The sequence below is a fragment of the Rhincodon typus genome, chromosome 4 (assembly GCF_021869965.1).
Source record: "Rhincodon typus isolate 14 chromosome 4, sRhiTyp1.1, whole genome shotgun sequence".
NCBI classification, from domain to species: domain Eukaryota; kingdom Metazoa; phylum Chordata; class Chondrichthyes; order Orectolobiformes; family Rhincodontidae; genus Rhincodon; species Rhincodon typus.
In genome coordinates this window covers 59,848,934-59,867,720 of record NC_063335.1, presented here as the reverse complement: position 1 = coordinate 59,867,720, position 18,787 = coordinate 59,848,934, and the positions used below count along the sequence as shown (strand labels likewise).

General features: G+C 41.2%; 1 protein-coding gene across 1 annotated transcript in view; it reads right to left on the bottom strand.

Moving 5' to 3' along the window:
* The window catches only part of oxr1a (oxidation resistance 1a), a 245,534-nt gene that overhangs the window by 210,037 nt on the left and 16,710 nt on the right, over nt 1-18,787 (bottom strand). The window contains exon 3 of the mRNA XM_048596118.1: nt 16,418-16,617. Within this exon, the coding sequence (XP_048452075.1) occupies nt 16,418-16,617 (200 nt within the window). The remainder of the gene's footprint in view (nt 1-16,417; nt 16,618-18,787) is intronic.

Sequence of the window (18,787 nt, the reverse complement as noted above, 5' to 3'; positions counted from 1 at the left end):
AATGTCTACCATGCTGCCCTCATCTATCCCCTTCATCACCTCTTCAAAAAACTCAATCAAATTTGTGAGACATGATTTCCAATGCACAAAGCCATATCCCTAAGCAATCCTTGCCTTTCCAAATGCATGTAAATCCTATCTCTCAGAATTCCCTCCAACAACTTATCCACCATTGACATTAGGCTCACCGGTCTTTAGATTCCTGGCTTTTCCTTGCTTTTTCCTTTCCTTTCTTCAATATAGGCACAATATAGGTCACACTCCAGTCTTCCGGAACGTCACTCTTGGCTATCAATGATATAAATATCTCCCAGCAATTTCTTCCTTGGCTTCTCACAATGTCCTGGGATACATGTGGCTGGGTCATAGGGATTTATCTACCCTCTATGCATTTTAAGACCTCCAGCACTTCCCGTTCTGTAATGTGGACTTTTTTTAAGAGATCAGTATTTACTTACCAGGTTCCCATGTCTTTTTGATGAGAAATACTCTTTTAGGATCTCACCCATCTTCTTTGCTCCACACATAGACGACCTTGTTGATCTTCAAGGGGCCCTATTCTCTCCCTAGTTACTTTTTTACCCTAAATATACTTGTCAAATCTCTTTGAATTCACCTTTACACGCCAAAGCTGCTGCATGTCCCCTTTCTGCCCTCCTAATTTTCCTCTTAAGTGTACTCCTACATCTCTCACTGACATACAGAACACAACATTGATATTAATGCACAGAGTGCTGAAGCATTGGAGAAAATACAGAACTGATACAGTACACAAAATTGAATGCTAATGTAATAGAATACAGTGTTGATACTTGCACAGCATGCAACGCTGATATAATAGAACATACAATACATAAATAACATAATATAGTACTGAAATGGTGCACAAAATAAAGCGCTGATATAACACAGAGAACACAGAGCTGATATAATGTAAGGAATACAGCATGCATATATCACAGAGAATACAGAGCTGATGTACTGCACAGAATACAATGCTAGTATAATGTACAAAATACAACACCAACATAACCTACAGAGTACAGTTCTGATATAGCGCACAGCATAAACTGCTGACAGAATACAGCACTGATACAGCACACAATACAGTGTTGATGTAGTGCATGGAATATAACATTGGTGTAACACTAAGGATACAGCACTGATATGCATCAAATATAGTGGTAATATAATGTACAAAGGCAGCACTGATACAACCTAGAAAATACTGACAGCACTGATAAAGGATGTAGGATATAGCTCTAATAGAACAGAATACAGTGCTGATATTGCACACAGAATACAATACTGATATAACACACACAGAATACAGTGCTGATAAAACACGCAGAATGCAGCTCTAATGTATTACCTAGAATACAGTGTTGATATAGCATACAGAATAAGGCGCTGACATAGCACGCAAAATGACGCGCTGATATAACATATGGAATGTAACACAGATATAACACATGGAACACAGGGCTGATATGTAACACAGTTTATAGCATGAATATAGCAGACAATACAGCGTTAATGTAATGCACAGAATGCAGCACTGATATTATGCACAAAATATAGCGGCAGAATACAGTCCTGTTATAGTTCACAGAATAAGGTGTTGACATAACACAATACAGCGCTGATATAGTGCATGAATACAGAGCTGACATTGCACACAGAAGAGGCACAGAAAACTATTACAGAAAACAGTGCTGATATGGTGGACACAGTGCTGCACTGACATAATACTCAGAATATAACACTGATATCATACATAGAACTCAATGCTGAGGTAGTGCACAGAATATCGCGCTGACATTATCTACAGAGTATGGCACTAATATAGCATGCAGAATACAGCCTTAATTTAAAGCACTGATAAAACACACAAAATATTGTGCTAATGCAGTGTAAAGAATATTGCACTGATTTGATGGGCAGAATACAGTGCTGTAGTGCCCAGAATATAGTGTTGATATAGTACACAATATAAGGCACTGACATAACAGAATACAGTGATTTACAATGATTTAGCAAGCAGACTACAGCACTGTTTGCAAAGAAAACAGTGCTAATACTCAGCACAGAATACTGCAGTCATATAATGCACAGAACACAGTGATGTGATGTTTAGTGATGCCATACACAGAATATAGTGATGAAATAATGCACAATATACAGTACTGATATATCATACAAAATACAGCACTGATGTAATGCACAGAAAACAGAATACATAGAAAATATACAGACACACAGCCGATATAACGTATGAAATACACCATTCATATAACACAGAATGCAATGCTGATGTAGTGCAGTACATAGCATTGATATAATGCACAAAATACAGCACTGATATAATACACAATACATCTAGTGCACAGAATTTAGTGTTGAATTAACAGAAAAGTACAGCGCATATTTAATGTTAAAAATACAGCTCTGATATAACATAGAAAATGCAGCACTGATTTAGTGCATAGAATAAAGAAACTGATATACAGAATACAGCACTGATGTAATACGCAGAAAACAGCACTGATAGTAATGTACAGATACAGAGCTGATATAACATATGAAATGCACCACTCATATAACACAGAATACAATTCTGATGTAGTCAGAATATAGCATTGATAATGCACAGAATACAGTGTTTACAAAAAACAGAATATAGTTCTAATATAATGGAGAGAATACAGTGCTGACACAGTGCACAGAACATAGCATTGATATAATGCACAAAATACAACGCTGATGTGTGCACAGAACTTAGCATTGCATTAATGTAAAAATACAGCACTTATACAACATTAAATATACAGTTCTGATATGACATATAGAATATAGCACTGACATTGTGCACAGAAAGCAGTGTTGATATAGCATACAGAGTACAGTGCTGTTATAATGTACAGAATATGGTGCTGATATAACAGAATACAATGCTGATATTGTATAAATAATAGAGCGCTGATATAATGCTAAAAATACTGCACTGATATAACACACAGAATGCTGCACTGATATAGTGTATAGAATAAGGAAATTGATCTAAAACATAGAATATAGCACTGATGTAACACACAGAAAACAGTGCTGAATACACTGACACAGAGCTGACATAACATACAAAATACACCACTCATACACAGAATACAGTGCTGTTATAACACACAGAATATAGCACTATTACAGAACAGAATACTGTGCTGATAAAGCACACAGAATGTAGGGTTTGAAAAATGCACAGAATACAGTACTGATATGTTGCACTGAATACAGCAACGGCATAACAGAAAGCAGTGTAGATATAACTGACAGAATAAGGCAATGAAATGACAGAATATAGCACTGATATAGCACTTAGAATACAGAACTGATAATAACAGAATACAGAGCTGATATAACTTACAAAGTGCAGCACTGATTTAGTGCACAGAATACAGTGCAGAAATAATGCACGGAATAGTGTTGCTACAAAGAAAACATCGCAGAGATAGCATACAGAACCACAGTGCTGCTGTAACACACAGATTAGACCACTCATGTAATCCACAGAGTACATTATGGCTATAATGCTCAGAATACATCACAGAGATACCCCACACAACATGGCACTGATGTAACACACAGAATGAGCACTGATATAATACAGAATGCAGCACTGAAATAGTGCACAGAAAGCCGTGATGATATTGTATTGTCTACAGAATACAATGCTACTATAACACACAAAATATAGTGCTGAGATAATTCAAAGAATACAGCACTGATATAACACACAGAATGCAAAACTGAGATCACAGAACACAATGCTGAAATAGCATGCAGAATGCTGTTATAATCTTAAAAATACAGCACTGATATAACTTGGAGAATACAACTCGAATGTAGACCACTGTGTTGATACAGCGTACAGAATAAGCACTGATGCAAGGCACAGAATATAGCATTGACACAGCACATAGATAGAGTGCTGATGTAATGCAAAGAATGCAACGCTGATAAAACACACAGAATGCCATGCTGATATAATACACAGAATGCAGCACTGGATGCAGCACAGAATATAGTGTTCATATAATGTACAAAATATAGTGCAGATCTGGTTCACAGAATATAGCGCTGATATAGCACAGAATAAGACACTAACATCACGTACAGAAAACAGAATACAGCACTGATATACCATACAGAATACAGCACTGATAATAACACAATACAGTGCTGACATAGCACAGAGAATACAGCACTGATATAACACATGGAATACAGTGCCGATGTAGTGCACAGAATACAGAGCTGATATAACATACAAAATATAGCATTGATAGAGCATACAGAATACAAAATTGATATATCAGATTACAGTGCTGAATCAATACGTAGAATACAGCACTGATGTAACACACAGAATCCAGTACTGAAATAATATACAAAATAGAGCACTGACAAAATGTACAGAATACAGTGCTGATATATTGCACAGAAGGAGATACTGATTTAACAGAATTCAGATATTGTGTACAGAATAGAGGACAGCTATAATGAACATAATACAGCATGTAGTGTTCCATTATATCCCAATTTCACCATGAACAAAAATGCATAAATGGATTCTTTCAAGAATCATAGAGGAGCTCATTTAATCCATCGAAGCTGCTTCAGCTGTTTTGAAAATCAATCTAGACCATTCCCTTCCGTGCTTCCTTGACATCATGGCAACTTGACCAATTAATACATAAATACTGTTGCCAGTTAGTCTATTGCAAACCCTAAAACATGCTGCATGAAAATGTTTTCCCCCATGTTGTTTCTGGTCCTTTTGTCAATCACCTTTAATCTGTGCCTGCTGGTCATTGGAAACTCTTTCTCCTCATTTACTCCAGCTAAACCTTTCGTGATTTTAAACATATCCATCAAATTGCATCTTAGCATTTGTGGCTCTAAGGTGAACAGCAAAACCTTCTCTAGAAATCCCTTAGCCTGAAAAAAATCATAAATCTCTTGTGTGCCCTCTACAAAAGCGTTTAGACTACGGAAACAGGAGGAGGCCATTGAGCCCTTCAATCTCTTCCAGCATTCAATTAAATCAAGGCTGATCTATAAAGAACCTACACATATCCACTTTTCTGTACACTCAATAATATTTTAAAATAATTTAATAATTTTTAAAAACTGATTATTAATTTTTATATTTTGCAATGTTTGTGGCCAACATCAGGTGGCCTCCAAATGCTCAAAATTGATGTGATACTTGGTGATTACTTGAAAATATTAATAAAGTCCTCATCTTACTTCCATAGCTAATGATGGCTCGAACATCAAATAACCGCCTTCTTCCCTTACTTTATTGTAGCAAATAAATGAGGAAAAAATTGTGAATTTAAAGGTTCATTAAATATATCTACAGAGCATATAAATATATGCACAGGGCGATATAAGTACCTTAATAGGGTTGGTGTCTCGTAGCGTAATGGAGTAATATCTCTATTTCTGTGCCAACAGGTCCAGGTTCACACCCCAGAGTTGTGTCATAAACATGTCCAAACAGGTTAATTAACAATACTTTATAAGCAACTTAAAGGCTTTGCAAATGTTCCTGAAGACTCTGTTCTAATGTACAATTCTTTTTTGACTAAAACACCCTGGAACCTTTTAAATTCCAGGAAATTTAACTCCAAATTGTTTAATTCCTTCTCATAAATAACCGTGAGAGTCCAGGTATCATTCTGGTACATCTACACTGCACTTCCTCCAGACTCAATATCTTCTTCCTGAGGTATAGTGCCCAGAACTGATTGCAATACTCCAATGAGGCCTAACCAAGGGGCTACATAACACTGAAGCATGGCTTCTAGCGCCTTTTGTATCCTGGGTCTCTCGTGATTCAAATCCAGCTTTCCATCAGGCTGTTTGACAAAGCTTTACACACAGAATAGAACCCCTACAGTGTGGAAGCAGGCCATTTGGCCCATTGAGTCCACATCAACCCTCCAAACAGCATCCCATCCAGACCCACCCCCTACCCTATCCCTGTATTTCCCACCCTAGACACTATGGGAAATTTAGCATAGTCAATCTACCTAACCTGCACATCTTTGGACTGTGGAACGAAACCGGAGCACCTGGAGAAAACCCATGCCGACACAGGAAGAACGTGCAAACTCCACACAGACAGTCACCCGTGGCTGGAATTGAATGCGGGTCCCTGGTGATATGATGCAGCCGTGCTAGCCAATGAGCCACCGCGCCGCTTTGTATATGTTCAATGTACTTTAAGTGATCTATGTTCCTGGACATCAAGTCTCTTTGGACATCCCCTTTTGTAGTTTTTCACTATTTCAAAAGATCCCATTGTCTCCATTTTAGAACCAAAGTGGGTGACCTCACTTATAATGCACAAAATACAGCACTGCTATAATGTACAAAATACATCACAAATAGCGCACAGACCACAGCATTGTCATACCCCACAGAGCATAATGCTGATATAAATATAAGAGAATACAGCACTGAAATAATGCATATAATAAAGCACTGATATAACACACAGAATACAGGTCTGAATTTCAGAATCAGAATAAGACTAAATGGAACACCCATTATCATCTGCACTCCTCCATACAGAGCACCACTTAGAAGAGGCACAGAGGGTGAGAAGGGCACAGAATATACTCTGGGTGACTTCAATGTCATCGCTGAGAGTACCTCAGCAGCAGCACTATCTGGTTGAGTTCTAAAGACTGGGAATGCAGCAAGTGGTGAGGAAACAACCAAGAGAGAAAGACATATTTGATAACATCCTCACCAATCTGCCTGGTGCAGATGCACCTCTCCATGACAGTTATCAGTAAGAGTGACTACTACACAATCACATTTCTACTGTGAGTGACACTCTCTACTTTGGGTGTGGAACTATTGAATGTTATGAGCTGGCATAGCCCCATCTTTACCATTATCATCACGCAGAGAGTTCAATCACTAAAGTCAGCTCCGAGTATGTGTCCCAGATATGGACACACAGTCAGTGTTTGTTAAATCCAACTTGGCTCAGCCCCGATGTCCATTACTTTCAGAACTGCTGAACAAAGGTCACTGGATCAAAATGTTAACTCTGCTTTTTTTTTCACAGATGCTTCTAGACCTGCACAGTTTCTCCATAAATTTCTGTTTTTGTTTGTTTCAGCTCTCGAGCGTCCACAGTTCTTTGTTTCATATTATGGAAAGATAAAGGTTACATCAGCTGGCCCTGCTATCTGGCATGTTTTGGTGGCCATTTTAATTATTAAGTCACACAGTCATACAGTACAGAAGCGGCTCTTTGAGTCTGCGCTGACCATCAACACTAATCCTATCTTCTGGCACTTGGCCAATAGCTTTGAATGTTATGACATTTCAAGTGCTCATCCAAGTGCTTTCTAATGTTTGTGAGGTTATCTGCCTCATACCCTTCCAGGCACTGCGTTTCAGACACCCAAAATCTTTCCGCCCAGTGCTGGAAGTTGGGTCTAGTGTAGATTTGGTGTAGCTTTGGCAGTACAGACTTGATGGCTAATAGGCCTCTTCTGTACTCTATGCCACTGATCTGCCCATCTGACCAATCTATTTATAACCTCAATCTCCTGTAATCTAAGACTTTCTTCCTCACTGAGAATGGCCCAGCTCATATTTGTGTCATGCTCAAACTTATGTATCATCCAGCCACGTTCTCATCTATATCATTCATAAAGATCACGAATAATAACAGAGCACCACTGATCCCTGTAGTATGCCACGGTACACCGGCCTCCAGGCACACAACCAGCCTTCTACCAGCACCTTGTGCCTCCTACCACTAAGCAAATTTTGGATCTATCTTGCTAAATTATCTCAGATCCCATGTGCTTATACTTTCTTCATCAGTTTCCCAAGTGGACTCCTTAAAAAATTCAATTTGTTAGGTATAGCCTCCCTCAGACAAAGCCATGCTGACTATCCCTGATTAAACCTTGCCTTTCCATCAGAATGTTTTCCAATAGTTTCCCTGTCACTGATGTGAGACTCATTAGTCTATCATTCCCTGGTTTATCCCTACCATCCTTCTTGAAAAGTGGAATTACATTAGCTTTCTTCCAGTTCCTTGTGGACTGAGACGAACAGAAAATTTGTGTCAGAGCCCTTGCAATTTCCCACAGCACCTTGGGATGCAACTCATCCGATTTGTCCACTTTTAAGTCCACCAAAACCTCCTCACTCACTGTATCAATCTGCTCAAGAACTTCACAGTCCATCTTCCCAAATTCTGAACCTACATCGTCCTTCTCCAAAGTGAAGACAGATATGAAGTACTCGTTTAAATACCAACATCCTCTGCCTCCAAGCACAAATTGCCTCCTTAGTATCTAATGGGCCCTACTCTTTGTCTGGTTCCCTCTTCCCATTAATATACTTGTAGAACAATTACTCACTTATTTAAATTACCAATTTATTGCTTTGAAATTGTTGGGTTTTAAATTAATTTTTACCGTTGCAGCAAACCTCATCTTACTGAAATTCACTCACCAGCACCTCCAAGTTGCAGAAAAATTGAAATGTGCCCCCTCCTAGTGAAAGGTTGGACAAGCCTCACCTAGATATTCACAACTACTTAAAATATTTAGGGACAGAGGGACCTCATTTGTGCCAATCTTTGAAACTGCAAGACATATTGAAAAACTAGTCAGCAAAGAATATCGGACCTCCATCTTCAGAAATAACAATATTTAGCCCAATGAATGTAAAACTAATAGGATAAAATATTGAAAACTTAACTTGATTAGATGGCTTGTATTCTAGGGTCTTTAAAAAAATGACTGTGGTGATCATGGATGCACTAGTTGTAGTATTCCAAAATTCTTTCAATACTGGAATAGTCCCAGCGGATTGGAAAACTGCAAATGTAACTTTCACCTCATTGATAGAAAAAGGGAGAGATTGAAACCAGGAGACTACACGCCAGCTAGCCAAATATCTGTCACTGCGAAAATACTGGAGTCCATAAGTAACAGGACTTGACCTCGTTCAGAGGCACTCATGTATAGTCAAGAACTTGCCATTGAGATGTTGTGGTCTATGACCCCTATCCCAACTGCCCTCACCCACCTATCACCTGAGTCTCTTGGCAATCTTCGTCCTCTCCCTGGATACATTACTGGCAGTCACCAATGCTTCCACTCATGCCGCCTGTAATCGGTGGATAGTGGCTTCTCTGGATGATGTTTCTGAGCAGAAAGCGCACTGCTGGGCACTTGAGGGCCTTTTGGCTGGCATTGTCCAAGGAAGGTCAAGGAGTTCTTTTTGGCTTTCATGCTAGTGGGCAAGACCCCATCCTTATCACTGACAGTAATTGGCAGATAGATACAATTGGGAAATTGTGCACTCATCTACTTTGGAATGAAAAAACAAAGTATCACTTAAATGAGGAGAGATGCAGAATGTTGAGGTACAGGGGGATGTGGTGTTCATATCCACAAAAAGTTAGTATGGAGATGCAGCACGTGATTAGGGAAGTAAATGGAATGTTGGCCTTTATTGCCAAGGAAATGGAGTGTATAAGTTGATAAGTCGTGCTATAAATGTACAGGACATTGGTGAGATCACACCTACTGCACTGTGCTCAAGCTCTTGCACAATTTCTTATTGAACAAGGGATGTATTGGAAACACTTCAGAGAAGATTTACTAACCTGATTCCTGGGACGAAAAACTCAGAATCATAAAGTCATAGAGATCTACAGCAGAGAAAATGGCCCTTTGACCCATTGTGTCCATGCCAGTCAAAAATAATTACCTAAATATTTTAAGATAACAAGGTGTAGAGCTGGATGAACACAGCAGGCCAAGCAGCATCAGATGAGCAGGAAGGCTGACATTTCGGATCACACCTAAATATTCTAATCTCATTTTCTAGCACTTGGCCCATAGCCTTGTACTCCTTGCCATTATAGTGCAAGTCTAAATGAGTCTTCAATATTATGACAGTTTCTTCAATGTTATGAGATTCCCACACCTTCTGGGTGAAAACGATTTTCCTCACATCTGCTCTAAACCTTCTGCCCCTCACCTTAAAGCTATGCACTCTGATCATTGATCCCTCCATCAAGGGGAAAAGTCTTTGCCTATAAGAAAAAAAAACTGCAGTTGCTGGAAATCTGGAAGAAAAAAACAGAAACTGTGGAGAAACGCAGCAGGTCTGGCAGCAGCTGAATCACAGAAGTCTTACAATGCAGAAAGAGGCCATTCAGCCCATTGAATCAGCACAGACCCTCTGAAGAGCATCCCATTCTACCCTCACAGCTCAGTATTTACCATGGCTAATCCACCTAGCCTGAATATCTTTGGACTGTGGGACGCAACAGAAGCACCAGCAGAAACCTATTCAGACGGAGGGAGAATGTGCAAACTCCACACAAACAGTCACCCAAAGCTGTTATCAAACCCAGGTCCCTAGTGCTGTGAGGTAGCAGTGCTAACCACTGAGTTATCGTGTCACATTGTAGAGAGGAAGCAGAGTTAATGTTTTGAGCTCACTGACCTTTGTCAGTTGCTGAGTTGCTCTTGCATTTTCTATTGTTTTTCCTGTCAACCCCATCTAAGCCTGTCATCATTTTATATATTTCAATCATATCCCCTCTCAATTACACTGTTCTAAGGAAAAGAACACCAGTCTGTCTCATCTCTCTTGATAACTGAAACTCTTCAGCCCAGAATACCCATGACTGAACAACACATAATGGCTGACGGCTGCCCATGGCTAAGGCAGCAGAACGTGGCTGACAGTAGTTAGAGAACTCCTTGCCACAGACAGGTTGGGGTAAAGTCTTTGTGAATGTATAAGTCTGAGATAGGTAGATTCTTGATCAGTCGGGGAATCAAGGGTTATGGGGCAAGGGCAGGAAAGTAGATGTGAAGATCCAATAGAGGATGGCAGAGAGACTTCACTGAGGATCATTCTCAGAGAAGTTGGCGCAGTCACCACAACCAATCAGCAGAGTGATAAAGAACCCCCCTCGTTGATAAGCAGCAGGAAGAGCATCCAATAGAAGATGGCTGAGAGATTTCGCAGAGGAGCATTCTGGGATAACTCGGTTTAGTCACCATGACTGATCAGCGGATTGAGGAAGAAACCAGTGTCAAGGAACGGTGAGCCCCAAACATTACATTACTGTAGTGTTTATATCCTTCCCTCTTCCTCTCACCAAAAAAAGAGCGATTGGGAGAGGCTTTTAGGAAGTTTGTTGTAGCTTGGAAGGTATTTGGTCTGCTTGTAAAGATTGCAATGTAATTTAAGTAATCATGTCATGCTGCCAGTTGGTGTAAGTGTGGGCTTAGGTGAATACTGGGCTTCAGCAAGTAAGGTAAGCAAGGTAGGATTCTTTTATCTTTCTTCATGTATAGGGGTGGAAATAGCAATTAGGGCAGTGATGTGCTCCTCCTACCGGATTTGGGAGATCAGGAAGCAGTCTGGTGTCCCTGACGGCTTTGTCTGCAGGAAGTGGGACTGGCTGCAGCTCCTTATAGACCATGTTATTCCGTGGAGTGGCAATTCGACACACTGAGGAGCATATGGGGGTAGAGATTATGATAGCTGCTAGTTACAGGGAGGTGGTCACTCTGCTGGTTCAGTCAGGTAGATGTGTGACCGCCAGGACAGGCAGGCAGGTAACGCAGGAGTCTCCTGTGGCAATTCCCCTCTCTAACAGGTATACCATTTTGGACACTACTGGTGGGAGGATAGCGTCTCAGGGGAGTATAACAGCAGCAGCCAGACGTGTGCACCACAAATAGCTCTGCTTAAGAGCAGGGTCAGGCAAGATCCAATTGAGCGACAGTGATAGGAGACTTGCTAGTTAGGGGCACAGACAGGTGATTCTGTGGCCAGGTTCAAGACTCCAAGATGGTGTGTAGCCACCCTGGTGCCAGGGTCAAGAATGTCTCTGAGTAGTCGCAAAAAATTGTTCAGAGGGATGGTGAGCAGCCAGACAGATTGTGGTGCACATTAGTACCAACAACATACGTATAAAGGTGGGACGGTGGCTCAGTGGTTAGCACTGCTGCCTCACAGCGCCAGGGGCCTGGGTTCAATTCCACCCTCGGGTAACTGTCTGTGTGGAGTTTGTACATTCTCCCTGTGTCTGTGTGGGTTTCCTCCAGGTGCTCCGGTTTCCTCCCACAGTCCAAAGACGTGCAGGCTAGGTGGATTAGCCATGTTAAATTGCCCGTAGTGTTCAGGGATATGTGGGTTATAGGGGATGGGTCTGGGTGGGATGCTCTGAGGTTCGGTGTGGACTTTTTAGGCTGAAGGGCCTGTTTCCACACTGTATGGATTCTATGACAAAGAGGGATGAGATCCTGTTGGGTGAGAACAGGGAGTTAGGAAAGAGGCTGAAAAGCAGGACCTTGAAATTAGTAATCTCTGGGTTACTACCAGTGCCACATGCTACTGAGGCAAGGAATAGAAAAATAGGATCGATGAATGTGTGGCTAAGGAGCAGGTGCAGGGGCAGGGTTTCTTTGATCATTGGGACTCTTCTGCGGCAGGGGTGACCTGTACAAGAGCGATGGGTTGCACCTAAACTGGAGGGGAACCAATGTCCTTGTAGGGATGTTTGCTAGTGCTACTTGGGAGGGTTTAAACTACAGTGGTAGGGGCTGGGAACCAGAGCAGCAGGTCAGCAAATGGAGGGATTGAGGGTAAGATGCATGTTAGGACCAGTAAATCAGAAAGAAACATCAGGCAGATACAGGTAAATGAACATGATGGCACTACGGCTGAAATGTGTTTATTTCAATGCAAAGAGTACTAAAGGTGAGGCAGATGAACTTACAGCCTGGATCACTACATGGGACAATGATGCTGTGGCCGTTACAGAGACTTTTCAGAGAGGGGCAAGACTGGCTGCTCAATGTTCCAAGGTTTCGTTGTGTTAGATGTGATACAGAGGAAGGTAAAAGAGGTGGAGGACTTGCATTACTAATCAGGGAGAATGTTACATCTGCATTTAGAGAGGACATACTGGAGGGCTCATTCACTGAGGCAATATGGGTAAAGCTCAAAAATAAGATGGTGCAATCACTCTGATAGGATTATACTATAGACAACCACCTCGCCCCCGCCACCCCAACGGCCACTGAGGCATTGAGGAACAAGTATTTAGGCAGATTGTGGAAAGATGCAATGAAGACAGAGTTGTCATAGTGGGTGATTTTAACTTGCCCAATATTGACTGGCACTCCCTTAGAGCAAGAAGCTCAGATGGGGCAGAATTGATAAGTGCATCCAAGAGGGTTTCTTGAAACATTTTGTGTCTAGTCCAACTAGCGGACGGGCCATACTGGACCTTGTACTGACTAATGAGCCTGGCCAGGTTACTGACATTTGAGTGGAACAGCATTTTGGAAACAGTGATCATAACTCCTTAAGTTCTAAGATAGCCATGAATAAGCAAAGTCAGGACCTGGCGGCAAGGTACTAAATTGTGGGACAGCAAATTACATCAGTATTAGGCAAGAGCTAAGGAGTGTTAATTGGGAGGAGCTGTTATCAGGCAAGTTCACATTTGACATGTGGGAATTGTTTAAAAATGTGCTCATGACAGTTCTGGACTGACATATTCCAGTAAGGAGGAAGGACAAGGATGGCAAGGTAAGGGACCCTTGGATAATGAGGGAGATTATGAATTTAGTCAGAGGGAAAAAAGAAGCATATGTAAGGTTTAGGAAGCTAAAATTTGACAGGGCCCATGAGAAATATAAAGAAAGCAGGCAAGTACTTAAGCAGGGAATTAGAGAGCAAGAAGTAGCCATGAAATGAACTTGGCAAGTAGGATTAAAGAGAATCTGAAGGCATTCTATTCATATATTTAAAACAAGAGCATCTAGAAGATTAAGATGCATTGGATCCATGGTGACTTTGTCCATAGAAGTGAGAGGGTATTGGTGGAAAGGTGCTTTTCAGGCGGGAGGTCCGTGACTACTGGTGTTCCACAGGTATCCAGATTGGGCCCTCTGCTGTTTGTGATATATATATGGGATAGGGACTTGGATGAAAATGGACATGGATGGGTTAGTAAGTTTGCAGAGATATAAAGTTCGGTGGAATTGTGGGTAGTGTGGATACATTTGACAGTCTTGTCTCGGATCATAAATAATACACATGCTGATATCAGACAAAGTGTAACAAAACGTTTTTTTAATCAATGACATCATCAGTGAGGGAGCTCAGCCCTGGTTATTTTTCAATCGATTTAGTAGATAGGTCCAGTTTTCATTACAGTGCTCTCAAGCACCAAGATAAGACTGGTGCCTGCAGTGATTGTAATGAGGTCAACCAGGTGGACCTCATAGAATATGAGTTCCCTGATTGAGGCTCTTAATCTGGTCCAATCAGGGAGTCCGGCCTGACAGATAAGAACAGGAGTGTCAGACATCTTGCTCAATCTGAGAACTTGTTCTGAGGGAGATGGATGAGTGTCAAGGACTCTCCACGTGTAAATAAAGGTGACTTGGTGACAGGGTACTGGACTCTTGTAGTTATTTCAGTGTCCAAATGCCATTTCCAAACCTTGATTAAAACAAAGAGACTCACACCTCTCTCCAGATAGAGCACAATCAAGGTTTGATTAAAAAATGTTGCAGCACACCATGAAGCAGCATGTTGATCAGAAATCAATTTAAATCTTGGTACTGCTGCTGACTCATATCCGCAGAAAAACAGGAGAATAGGAAGAGCAAATCCAACCATCATAGTGAAGGGAGGAAAGGAAAGACATTGATTGAAGGAAAATAAGAACACAATTACAACATTTAACAAGCATTTTGTGGCATTAAAGTCTGGACGGATGAGAATTCTGACCACCATAAGGATTCAAATCCAACTGTGACACTGACAATGAGCTAATTTTGGAATTGCGATCTTTGAAATAATTTTGGCAAGTTTTTAACCTGTCACACTGCCTGAAAGCACCAGAGAACTGTTGCAGCAGTCTACCATGGCTCTATGCTTTGCTCCTGTACCGAGGAACTGTACTGAGGCATTATACTGAGACGTTGTACTGCGATACTGTGCTGAGGAACTGTACTGAGATTCTCTACTGAGACACTATCCAGTGAATCTGTACTGAGGAACTGTATTGAGATACGGTCCGAAGGAATTGTCTATGTCAGTACACATGGCATTGTACTGTGGCAGCGTTCTGTGAAAACTGGCTTTATAACAGGAGGGGAGATGGTGGTGTTCTGGCAATGTGAATGAAATTTGTAATCAAGAGCCCCAGACTAATGCTCTAGGGATATAGCTTTGAATACTACCAGGGTTGACAGTGAGATTGGAATTCAATAAAAACCTGGAATTGAAAATCTAGCCTAATGCTGGCTGTATAACTACAATCAAATGTGTAAAAACCCATCTGGTTCACTATTGTCCTTTAGGGACGGAAATCCACCAACCTTATTTGGCAACAATGTGTTGACTCTTAACTGCCCTGTGAGCAATTAGGGATTGATAATCAATGCTGACCTAGGAAGTGATCTCATGATCAAATAAAAACGAAACATGAGGAAACATTTTATGAATATTTCTTTAGAAAGTCACTTTGCTTAAAGCTGAGATTGAGTACACTGGCTTCTCTCTGCACTGTCAGTCCCAAGCTCTGCATATTCAGTTGCTGCAGTCCCAATGACTGTCAAGCAAGGGATGTGGAGGTGACAGAAGTGGTAGTTGAGCAGAAAGCTGGTAAAATAGTTAAGCCACACAGCTGGCATATCTCAAGTGAGAGAATGTCACAAATCATGAACTCCTACCTGTTTGAAACCTGTTTGTTTGAAACCTTGTTTCTAATGCTGCTTGTTTTATAACCTGTTTATACCCTCTTTCTATTCCTGTTTATAGCCCATATTGTAACCCTATTTCCCCATTCTCACTGACCAGCAGATAGTTATAAAAAATTATGCCACGCAAAATTGAAGATAGAGTTACAACATATCATAGAATATAAATACCATAGTGCATTTACTGAAACAGATTATCAAAGGAAATTCACACACACAGATGGTAGTACGTCCAGTGCCTGTTGTATTTTGGTACAAATTGATCGTGTTGCTTGTACTAGTGATAAAATTGACAGGGACCATTTTATTAATTGTTTAATGAGAGAGACATATGAAGACAGATTATGAAAATAAGGATTCCTGGAAAACTATGTAGCACCAAGCAAACTAGCCACCAATAGTTGATTGAAATAGATTTTGAAAATGTGTTCCTACTGACATAGATGTTCAAATTTCAGACATAATATTTACATACCACACTACACAAGCAGCACACACAGGAATCTGTCATGGGTTCTAAGGGTTGTGCAATTCTCCTGGCATCAGACTACAGCACCTACCAATAGTATAATATCTTTTGAGTTCAGTCCGTCTAGTGTTACGTCTCTGTGTGTTGGCAGCATTTATCTTCTCCTCCTCTGAAGCGGTTGTTTTGAGGACAGGCAGGACTTTACCAGTTTGGAATGTTGAATCCTCAACTGCCATTGGATTGCTAAATCCTTGAGAGCTCATGTCGATTGGCTGGGACTTTTTCTTTAGTCTATAACACAACAAGGAGAGAGATGCTGTTCAGTAGAAACAACTAAGAGTGATCTATTTTATATAATTTTCTTAATTATCTGATTGGGATTACATTAGTAATGAGGAACAAACTTAATGATGTCATCATATTTGACTTCTGTCTTAGAATAGAGAAGAATCCCTACAAGTGTGGGGATAGGCTATCCGGCCCAACAAGCCCACACTGCCCTTCTGAGGAACATCCCACCCAGGCCCATCCCCCCACCCTTTCCCTGTATCCCTGCATTTCCCATGTCTAATCCACCTAATTTACACACTCCTGGACACTACGGGGAATTTAACATGGCCAATCCACTTAGTCTGCACATTTTTGGATTGTGCGAGGAAACCAGAGCACCCAGAAGAAACCCACACAGATGCAGACAGAATGTGCAAACTCCACACAGTCACCCGAGGGTGGAATTGAACCCAGGTCCCTGGTGCCGTGAGGTAGCAGTGATAACTACTGAGCCACCATGCCACTGCTTTGTGAACAAAATCTAAATTCACAATAATGTTTATCAACCAGCTACAGATTCTCTGGGTAAAAGTGGCCACAGAACATAGAACATAGAACAGTACAGCACAGTACAGGCACTTCAGCCCAAGATGTTGTGCCGAACTTTTACCCTAAACCTAAGGTCTATCTAACCTCCACCCATACCTCATACTATCATCCATATGCCTATCTAATTGCTGCTTAAATGCCCCTAACGAGGCCAACTCCACTACACTCTCCGGCAATGCATTCCACGCCCCTACCACTCTCTGAGTAAAGAACCTACCTCTGACGTCTCCCTGATATCTACCTCCACTCACTTTAAAACTATGCCCCCTCGTAATACCTACCTCCACCCGAGGAATAAGTCTCTGGCTGTCCACTGTATCTATACCTCTGATCATTTTGTACACCTCTATCAAGTCACCTCTCATCCTTCGACGTTCTAAAGAGAAAAGCCCTAGCTCTCTCAACCTTTCCTCATAAGACCTTCCCTCCATTCCAGGCATCATCTTGGTAAATCTCCTCTGCACCTTTTCCAACGCTTCCACATCTTTCCTGTAATGAGGCAACCAGAACTGGACACAATACTCCAGATGTGGCTGAACCAGGGTTTTGTATAGCTGGAGCATAACTTCACGGCTCTTGAACTCAAATCCCTCTATTAATGAAAGCTAACATACCATACGCCTTCTTAACAACTCTATCCACCTGGGTGGCAGCTTTCAGGGAACTGTGAACATGAACCCCAAGATCCCTCTGCTCCTCCACACTGCCAAGAATCTTTCCGTTAACCCTGTATTCTGCTTTCAAGTTTATCCTTCCAAAATGAATCACCTCACACTTTTCAGGGTTAAACTCCATCTGCCACTTCTCAGCTCAGCTCTGCATCCTATCAACGTCCCTTTGTAACCTAGAACAGCCTCCGCAATATCCACAACTCAATCCACCTTTGTATGTCCGCGAACTTACTAATCCACCCTTCCACTCCTACATCCAAATCATTTACAAAAATCACAAATAGAAGAGGACCCAGAACAGATTCTTGTGGTACACCACTCGTAACTGAGCACCATGTTGAATATTTTCCGTCCACTACCACCCTTTATCTTCTAAGGGTCTGCCAATTCTGAATCCAATCTGCCACTTTTCCCCCTATCCCATGCCTCCTTACTTTCTGCATGAGCATACCATGAGGAAGCTTATCAAATGCCTTATGCAAATCCATGTATACCACATCCACTGCTCTACCTTCATCCACGTGTTTGGTCACCTCTTCAAAGAATTCAATAAGGTTTGTGAGGCATGCTCTACCCCTCACAAATACATGCTGACCATAGTTAAATTGAATTAAGTTTGATTGATATATTCCAGTCTAAAACTAGAATCATAAACTGAAACAAAGCAAATTACATAGGTATGGCAAATTGAATAACTAGAATAAAAAGATATTACTCTAAGTGAACAGTCAGAAAATGATCAACCAAACTACAGTTTTGTAAAAAACAACAGTTAGTCTAACAGAGATAGTAGGAACTGCAGATGCTGGAGAATCTGAGATAACAAGGTGCAGAGCTGGATGAACACAGCAGGCCAAGCATCATCAGAGGAGCAGGAAGGCTGACGTTTCGGGCCTAGGCCCTTCTTCAGA